Source organism: Hippoglossus hippoglossus, chromosome 14, assembly GCF_009819705.1.
Source record: "Hippoglossus hippoglossus isolate fHipHip1 chromosome 14, fHipHip1.pri, whole genome shotgun sequence".
Taxonomy (NCBI): domain Eukaryota; kingdom Metazoa; phylum Chordata; class Actinopteri; order Pleuronectiformes; family Pleuronectidae; genus Hippoglossus; species Hippoglossus hippoglossus.
Genome location: NC_047164.1, coordinates 74,971 through 84,970, shown reverse-complemented (window position 1 = coordinate 84,970; position 10,000 = coordinate 74,971). Strand labels below are relative to the sequence as shown.

Sequence of the window (10,000 nt, the reverse complement as noted above, 5' to 3'; positions counted from 1 at the left end):
GATACAATGATCTGGACGATGTAAAATGTTTTCACATATGAACTGAACCACACACATGTTCCTCACATGTTCCTCACATGTTCTGCAGGTTCTGTATGTGAGAACAAATGTCTGAGTCAGTGTCTCTGGACATGTTCTGGATCTTCTCCTGCAGCCTCCTGGTAAAATGTGTGTAACATGTCAGTGAGTCCATGTGAGGAAACAGCAGGACAATGTGTGGAAGCTTCCCAGTGAGCGAGTGGACGTGTTGATGAGGTTTCTAACACGTGACGGACGTGAAACTGGAAGAACACAAACATCTCAGGATGAAGAAGAGGAGCCGTACACGTAGAAGACGAAGACGTCCACTTGGAAACACGAGGAGGTTCCAGCTTTTTTGTTGGGAATCTTCTCAGATTGTCTTAAGTGGTAAATGTCTGTATTTGATCATTTCTAGTTCTTTACAGTTTGTATCATTCACTCACACTTTTTTCTATGTGAAGGGACAATTTGGGTTCAGTAACTTGCTCAAGGACACTTCAACATATGGGATCGAACCGCCGACCTTTTTTAGTTAGAGGGCAGTCGCTCTTTCCCCAGTAAGCCACTTTTGAATTATGTTTTAACACTGCTCTGAAACAATTGTTTATAAGTCTATAACTTCAGTCTATATATATATGTATATGTATATATATATACATATACATATATACAGTATATATTAAGGCTGTTAACGTTAACGCATTAACTCATGCGATTAATCTGGGAACCTTAACGCGTTATTCTTTTTTTCTGTCAACAAAACAACAACAACTAAGCTAACTAATGCTATCGCTAAATGGGTCCCACTAGACTGCAGACCCATCAACATAGTTGAAGACAAGGGGCTTCGAGACATTATCCAGATCGCCTCAGGGGACTCATCCTACAAAACGCCTTGGAGGGGAACTACTGTCACAAGAATCCATGAACTCTATGGAAGTGAAAAGGCAACGAAAGTGGAGCAGCTGGCACGAGCTTCATTTATTGCACTGACAGGAGACCACTGGACATCAGTCAGCAACCATAACTACCTCGGCATAACAGCTCATCTAATAGATGATAATTGGCAGCTGCACTCGTTTGCGTTAGGTGTAGTGAAAACAGAGGAAAGGCATTTCGCCGAAGCATGCGCTCGCCAGTTTCTTGACGTGGGGGATAACGGACAGGGTCATCACTATTGGAACAGATAGTGCTCGTAATATGGTAGCGGCAGCAAGGAGTCTACCATTCGAGCATATGCCTTGTGTAGCGCACATTATACAGCGGACGATCACAGTGTCTCTCCGTGACAGCGGGTTTGATGGTGCATTAGCCAAGGGCCGTAAAATAGTCGGACATTTCAAACACAGTCCTGCAAACACAGCAGAGCTGAAAGTTCAGCGGCACACAGGTGCCCGTGATGAGCAGGTTAAAAGAAAAGGAAGACTTCATGACTGGAGCCATTTGACACAAGTTCACAAGTATCAAGTAATGTTATTCATTGTAGAGTTTGAAAAGGGACTGTTTACTTTGTCTCTTCAAAGACACCATGCCATTCATTTTCTTTTTAAACCTTAAGCCGACTCAATGTCAAATTCATGTTAGGGTTAATTTATTTACAGGCAAGCAGTTATTTTTGTACTTGATGTGGTTGTCTGCTAATTAAGTTTGCATTTTATGGGTGTTGTTGCTCAGTGAATTAAGATATTCTAATTGGCTGAGATGTAAAATAAAGTTTAAAAAAGCCCTAACCAGTTTGTTATACATTTCTTTATTCAAACACGTACTTGTAAATAGTAGTATTTTAATTGTATGATTAATCATGATTAATCACAGCCTATTGACGTGATTAACTTGATACATTCTTTTAATTGATTAACAGCACTAATATATATGTATATATATATACAGACGGACTCACTGCAGTACACAGACTGTATCCTGGTCCAAAGTCGAAGCGACACTGTTGGTCCATCGAGTACTGGAAACCCGGTAACTGAGGCAGAGCCGGCCAATCATGGTTAAATGGGTCGTCACGGAGACAGTCGTAGGTACTACAGGAAGAGACAGGACACAGTTGTATAAACACAATCATTGACTGTATATAAAGATGATCAGTGACTGTATATAAAGACGATCAGTGACTGTATATAAAGATGATTAGTGACTGTATATAAAGATGATCAGTGACTGTATATAAAGACGATCAGTGACTGTATATAAAGATGATTAGTGACTGTATATAAAGATGATCAGTGACTGACTGTATATAAAGATGATCAGTGACTGTATATAAAGACCATCAGTGACTGTATATAAAGATGATCAGTGACTGTATATAAAGACCATCAGTGACTGTATATAAAGACCATCAGTGACTGTATATAAAGACCATCAGTGACTGTATATAAAGATGATCAGTGACTGTATATAAAGATGATCAGTGACTGACTGTATATAAAGATGATCAGTGACTGTATATAAAGACCATCAGTGACTGTATATAAAGATGATCAGTGACTGTATATAAAGACCATCAGTGACTGTATATAAAGACCATCAGTGACTGTATATAAAGATGATCAGTGACTGTATATAAAGACGATCAGTGACTGTATATAAAGATGATTAGTGACTGTATATAAAGATGATCAGTGACTGACTGTATATAAAGATGATCAGTGACTGTATATAAAGATGATCAGTGACTGTATATAAAGACCATCAGTGACTGTATATAAAGATGATCAGTGACTGTATATAAAGATGATCAGTGACTGTATATAAAGATGATCATTGACTGTATATAAAGACCATCAGTGACTGTATATAAAGATGATCAGTGACTGTATATAAAGACCATCAGTGACTGTATATAAAGATGATCAGTGACTGTATATAAAGATGATCAGTGACTGTATATAAAGATGATCAGTGACTGTATATAAAGATGATCATTGACTGTATATAAAGACCATCAGTGACTGTATATAAAGATGATCAGTGACTGTATATAAAGACCATCAGTGACTGTATATAAAGACCATCAGTGACTGTATATAAAGATGATCAGTGACTGACTGTATATAAAGATGATCAGTGACTGTATATAAAGATGATCAGTGACTGTATATAAAGATGATCAGTGACTGTATATAAAGATGATCAGTGACTGTATATAAAGACCATCAGTGACTGTATATAAAGACGATCAGTGACTGTATATAAAGATGATCAGTGACTGTATATAAAGACGATCAGTGACTGTATATAAAGACGATCAGTGACTGTATATAAAGACGATCAGTGACTGTATATAAAGACGATCAGTGACTGTATATAAAGACGAGTTATATAGTGAGTTATATACTCACTTCAGGTATTGATGAAGTTCCCTCCAGCTGCATCTGGACCAATGATATCGATGGAACGAGGCCTGAACCCGTGGAGACATGATGCTGCCCAACAGAACGTCATCATCACAACTGTTCACCTCACCGTCATGTTCCATACCTAACCTGAAGACAGACAGACAGGTAGAGAGAGAGACAGGTCATGAAGACAGTTTTCTATACTTTGAAAATAAAGTTTATTTCTACACATTATGTTAAAGATCAAGTTAGTTTCTGCACCTGGGTCATTTTGTCAAGTTGTGTGTTTGTTATTTGTATGTTTGTTGTGTGTTTGTTGTTGTCTATTTGTTGGGTTGTGTGTTATTATGTGTTTATGTTTGTTGTGTTGTGTGTTTGTTGTGTTATGTGATGTTTTTTTGTGTTTGTTGTTTTGTGTGTTTGTGTGTCTCACACATGTCCTGTTTCATGTGCAGCTACAAAGGCAGAGGAAAATCCATCCTCCAAGACGAGGACACAACTCCGGTGTAATTGACACATTCCTGTGACAGGAGCATAACCTGAGGACAAAGGTCAGGGGTCAGAGGTCAGAGGGTCAGGGGTCATCGGGGGGTTAATATGAGGAGTACTTGTGGTGGTAGCGGTCGTACCCTGCATGCCGGAGGGGCCAAACTCCTGCCTGGTCAGGTAGATGGTGTGGTCGTGCTGCTCGGCGTGACTCTGCTCCCTCTGCTGGAGATACGACCAACCACAGACGTTCTCCAGACTCTTCTGAGGGTTCCCCACTGAGATCAGCTCCTGAGACTGACACAGCAAAACCTGCTGTTATTCATTGACGGGTGAAATGGAGGCTAAACCTTTCTTCACCTTTTCTTCTGGAAATATTGACAATGAGTGTGTGGGCATGGAGGGGGCTGGGAGAGCACCTCCACCTGTACCTGAGGATCCTCAGGTTTAAAGGGCAGCAGCAGCTTCCAGAGAGAGACACCGACACATCAGGACTGAGACGCACATGAGAGACACTACCAAGCTGCAAAGCTCACACGCCAGCAGAAGTCACTGGATTTATGTTTGAATTTAAGTTTTGTTTGCCCCTGGTCTCTGAATCAAATGTTAAAGCCTGAATGGTTTGTCTCTGGTTGCTGTGGTGAGACCCCGGTGGCATGGTCAACTGCCACATAGTGTTTGGTCTTGAAAAGGACAGAATGAGTAACGGACAGTTTTTAAAACATCACGAAAATTAATCATCTTTGAGATGAGATACCAGTGATGACCAGAGGCGGCAGTAGAGAGGTACAGATGAATTAAATCCCTTTATACAGACAAACTCTATAAAGACAGTGAAACTAGTTTAATGAAATTCAGAGTGCTTTCATTTCCCTCTGGGACATACTCAGAGTTCAGTTTGAAGCTCCGCCCACACTGACACGTCTCGGTTATAAAACTCGTCACCGTTGCTATGGTTACACCTGATGGAGACTGGACACTGGTCTCGTTTTGGTTTGAAAACTCTGGGTTTGTGTTTGAGTCTGAACAGAAACTGAGACTTTAGTAAACGATGACGCAGACGTTCTCTTCCTGATTGGTTCTCATCAGTCACATGACTCGACGACCAGCGGTGAACACAAAGCGTCGCTAACACTTCCTGTCAGTAACAGTTCCACCTCGTCGTCGCTCAGAGAAAAGAAATCCCTGCACCGACTCTTCACCTTCACTGTTCCTCCTTCAGAGGAGTTTCTGTTACTAAGCAACCAGCTGCAGAGGAGACATCTACTTCCTGTTTACATCACATGACCAGTGTACGTGAACGGTCATGTGACCTGTGTTCAGGTGTGTTAGTGTTGACGGAGGTGGTTTTAGTTTTAAGACGCTGTTTTAAAATGAAAATCTTTTAGTGATGAAGCCTAAAGCAACATGAAGCTCAGCTGTCACATGACTGGACTGAGAGCTGCAGATGAGACCAGATCTTATTGACAACTTCTGTCCTGTGGACATGAAGAACCAACTGTCAACAAGAAGCAGAGATGCAGTTATTTACCTTTGTTGGAGATAACATGATGATTCTGACCAGGACGACGTTGATGTTGGCGCCCAGCGAATGATCCTGATAGATCTCATTAACCTGGAACAGAGACATTTTTAGAAAGACTAGAATTTCCTCTCAGGACTCGTTCACACCTTGTTTGTTTCAGAGCTTCAGACTCTTCAGTTCAGTCTGATGCTAAACATCAGGTGTGAAAGGTTCCTCAGACAAGAAGAGGTGTTCTGGGTCTGGATCAAACTGAACCATGGTTCAGTGAAAACACTTTGTTGGATAGTGTCGTAAAAAAATAACTAGATGTGGTTGAAACCTATTTTGTAGTTGAAAAGTAAGTTTTTGCAGACCTGTCTAAAGACTTTATGACCTGAAACCTTTATATCACTTATTTACTCTCCAAAGAACTGAATGTATGTCTGCTTTATCTCCAAAGGAAACATATGTAAATCAGATTTCTGTGTTTAGATTCCTCTCTCAAACTGCGCCTACAGAACCAGTCTGAACTGGCTCAGACAGACAGCCTTAGTCCTCCTATATAAGATGCTTGCATTTGACTGTCCTGCATCTTCACTCTGAGATCCCTGTGACTCTCTGTGTTGATCCTTTCTGCAGAAAGCCCCTATTAAAATACACAAAGACAAATTTGGTGTTCCAGCCTCTTGTATTTTCAGATTTCCATCACAATAGTTTGGACTTTTGGACCAATCCCAGGAAGTAGAGACAGCATTAAACAATAGAAGAAGAATAAGAATAAGAAGAAGAAGAAGAAGAAGAAGAAGAAGAAGAAGAAGAAGAAGAAAAGGAAGAAGAAGAAGAGGAAGAAGAAGAAGAGGAAGCAGCTGCAGTCTTCACCTCTGAAGATAAAATGTTTGAACCACGAGGACGTTCATTTGGTGCATTTGAACTAGTGTTGAGTACTGTAGTACTATAGTACTGTGTAGTACTGTGTAGTACTATGTAGTACTGTAGACTACTGTAGAGTACTGTAGAGTACTGTAGTACTGTGTAGTTCTGCGCCTGAAGGTGCTGATGATGCTAGTAATACCATCATGATGTTACCATGGCAACCAGATGAACAATTTCCTTGTGTTGAGTTCTGTGCAGCACTGCTGTGATGTCGGGTCACCACAGTAAACTGGTTCCAGGTGTGAGAACAGACAAAGGGCGGATCATTGACCTCATGGATCGAGACTTGGCGGACGAGTTCAAAGCAGACTGGCTCTGACTCTCGGGGCTGGGTGGTCCCCTCTTCACTCGCTATGAGGAAAGTGTTGGCGTGGGCCAGATCTGAGGCACGGCAATTTAGCTGTGTGGGACACTACGCATACTTATGGCTTTGTCTGTTTGGTGCAGAACTGAACACAACATCATTAAGCTCCACATCAAGAGTCAGTGTTCATGTCTGCACCTACTATGTTCATCAGCGTCAGGAGATATTTCTGAATGTGGTCTCGGCCGTGGAAAAGAAGGACAGAATAATCCACCGCCAACAACACCTGGAGGAGGAGGAGAGAGAGGGAGGAGAAGTTAAAGTATTCGGTTAAACCTCAGATCATCAACCTTTATTAGAAACTGTTCACTAACCTCGATGTTAAAGAGCTCCGCCTCTTCGATGTAGCGTCGTCTTCGAGATGTTTGCAACAACACGTTCTGGTTAACATTGAGAGAACCTAAAAGAGGGCCTGAGGACAGATGATCATTTGATGTCTTGTTGTTTTTCAGCAGTGAACATATATAAACCACACACGACAGCTCCACACAGCAGGTGAAACTTTGAGGTGAAACTATTTTCAGATCAGTTGATGAGTGACAACAGTTTGTGTCGTCAGTTAAAGCTTCAGTTTTGTATTTTTTATCCAGATGTGACAGTTTCTCAGTTTCACTCTGAAGTTTAACGTCCAACATGTGTTTATGTCGGCGATCAGAAACTCTGAGGTCACACTGAGCCGCCGGACGCTCGGGCTGAGGTGAACTGAGGCGAAATAAATCTCTCACCACTGATTGGCTGATGTTGTTTTGAACACTAACAGATTTCAGGAGTCAAAGACGGAGAAGAAGAGCTGAACTATTCATCAACTCTGAGGCCAAACCTCCAAAACCTCCAAGAATCTGACACTTGGAAACTCAAGACTGCCACGTCGCAGCTGGTTGTGTGTGTGTGTGTGTGTGTGTGTCTGCCAAGTTTCCTGGATCAGTTTCAAAGTTTTCAGTTTGATTCTTTCCTTCTGCAGAAACAACTCAGCAGATATTACAGATGTTTTTTAACAGACTACACTGTAAAAGAAAAAATGTTTTCCTCCAACATGTAAATACATGAATAAAACTGAATCACTGAGACGTGAAAACACAGACATGCACATACAACATGTGAGTAAACATGTATATGTTAATGATTCTAACACTGTTTACCCCTGAAACTCAAAGTGTTTTGTGGACTCAAACCCTTCACCCCCCAGTAAAAGTGAATCTGACTGGTTGTGTCAGTATCAGTGTCCAGACACTTATGTGTCATCACAGAAACACATGTTTGTGATCATACTGAGTCGCGTCACATCACAGTCACAGTCCAGTGAAGCTATCGTTTCTGTTATGTCACCTCGGAGGAAGTCGTCAGCAGTTTGATTGACAGCCGTTTGTTTCTTGATGGCGGAGGAGCGATAAACGATGTGTCGTCGTCCTCCTTCTTCCTCCTCATCCTCTCCTCCATCTGTCCTCCTTTGATCCAATGGCTCGATGAAAAACTCCTCCAGACCTGTTCGGATCATCCCCGCCTGCGGTTAGAGACAGAGAGCAACTAAATCTACTGGCATTACTGCTGACGATGTTAAACTGACCTTTGACCCCACAGCTCAATAAGCAGCCACCAGGGGGCGATCAAGATGCTTTGACTTCTCTTTTGGGGAGCAGTCATGTCATACTTTTATTATTTACAGTCTGTGATACAAATAGTTACTTAACTTCAGGTGTTTTGTGGGTTTGCAGTTAGGCCCACAAGCTTTTACAGTCAGCTTTAGTGTTTTATTGTTATTATTTATTAATGTCAACAGAACTTTATGAAAATATTTTATTTCCTCAAGAACAGGATTCAGGACATTGTGACGCAGACGAGGACAGAACTTTGATCCTCGCTGACCCTTGATGCTTCCATCTGGCCCCAGATACAGTTTGATCCTGGAGGTCATGTGACCTGGTCTCAGTCACTTTCTGGCCAATCTCTACGAGTTTGACTGAGCATGAAGGGAGGAGTTAAAATGTGAGTTTTCATATGATCCAGGCAAACTCAAACTGATTTATTCTGGCCTTTCTGTTGTTAGCATCTGTTGTTATGATATATAATCTGTAATCTATCATTTATCATATATAAACTAATCAACAATGTATAATCTATAACCTATAATCCATAATCTGTAATATATCATCTATCATCTATAATCTAACCCTGTTTAATCAGCAGTTGTTGCTTTAGCTGCACCAGGAAAATATTCGTGTTATTTTTTCCCTCCTCCTCCACATCTGGATGAAATCAGCGGCTCTGCCCACGCTGTAAGAAGTGAGGGTAAACTCAGACAGATGTCACGTAGGTAATGTGGCCTCAGACCTTCATGGTTTACAGTGTTTGGCCTGAAATCATCTCTGCTCTCACACGCTTGGACATGTTTCTATTCACTGGTTGGTGGATATTTTTTATTTTGAAAATGTTCCTGAGAAAATGAGCGATAAAAGAACTTTTACTCTCTTCGCTGTTCAGGTTTCAATCATTTTCAGGCTCAGATTTGTGAATGAGAATTATTTTATCACTTAACAGGGATTCAAATCGTCTTTCTGCTGTTTCCTCTGTGATTTAAACTCACAGTAGCTCACATGAAAAACCATCAACATCTGTCCAAACATCTGCCTCCATCTGCAGCTTCATCACTGAGGAAGATGATGAAGGTTTCTTGAAGATTCTGTTTTATTATTTACCATATTTTAAACATCGAACAATTGTGTCACACATCAGTTCTTAAAAGAAAGTAATGCAGAGGGAGCTGAGATCCAGAGATAAACGTTGTGACTGATTTAAAGAACAAACAACTCGACGTCGCTGGTTCCGTCGACTGAACAGAACTCGTTTGGAAATCTGTTACCATGGTAATATCAATAAGTGCCGTTCAAACTCAGGTTCAGTTTGTTCCGGATCACATGAAAACACAAACAGGAGTATTTCTGCCAACAGGTGGTGATACAACCCAAACGCTGAAACCATGTTGTCCAATCAGAAGCCTTTAAAAGGTATTACTGGCCTGTAAGTTGAATATTAAACATTAAAGTACTATTATTTTCACAGTGAGGGAGAGACAGCCGTCACGTTGCTACCTTATTTATATAACTTTATTATATCTTCATTCATTTCTATTTCATGTTGTGTGTATTCACCTACCAGTCCATCGCAGTTGCTGACAGCGACGGCCGTGTCGTCCATGTTGGACACCTCCCCTGTGTAGAAACAGCCAGTGTTGCCTATTGGCTGAGAGTGAAGGTATCCTGACTCCTCCCACTCCATGGTGGCGGCGGGGGCGATGAGACGAGTGTTCGGGCGCAGCCGCAGGTGGAGCTCCCGACCGAACACTGT

General features: G+C 41.3%; 1 protein-coding gene across 1 annotated transcript in view; it reads right to left on the bottom strand.

Moving 5' to 3' along the window:
* The window catches only part of LOC117774665 (A disintegrin and metalloproteinase with thrombospondin motifs 2-like), an 18,321-nt gene that overhangs the window by 7,451 nt on the left and 870 nt on the right, over window positions 1–10,000 (bottom strand). Inside the window, exons 2-10 of the mRNA XM_034607241.1 lie at window positions 9,809–10,000; window positions 7,985–8,159; window positions 6,973–7,070; window positions 6,801–6,884; window positions 5,389–5,472; window positions 4,001–4,154; window positions 3,805–3,910; window positions 3,375–3,518; window positions 1,922–2,054 (exon numbers count right to left, since the gene is read on the bottom strand). The exon at window positions 9,809–10,000 is cut by the window's right edge and continues 302 nt beyond it. Coding sequence (XP_034463132.1) covers window positions 1,922–2,054; window positions 3,375–3,518; window positions 3,805–3,910; window positions 4,001–4,154; window positions 5,389–5,472; window positions 6,801–6,884; window positions 6,973–7,070; window positions 7,985–8,159; window positions 9,809–10,000 — 1,170 coding nt within the window. The remainder of the gene's footprint in view (window positions 1–1,921; window positions 2,055–3,374; window positions 3,519–3,804; window positions 3,911–4,000; window positions 4,155–5,388; window positions 5,473–6,800; window positions 6,885–6,972; window positions 7,071–7,984; window positions 8,160–9,808) is intronic.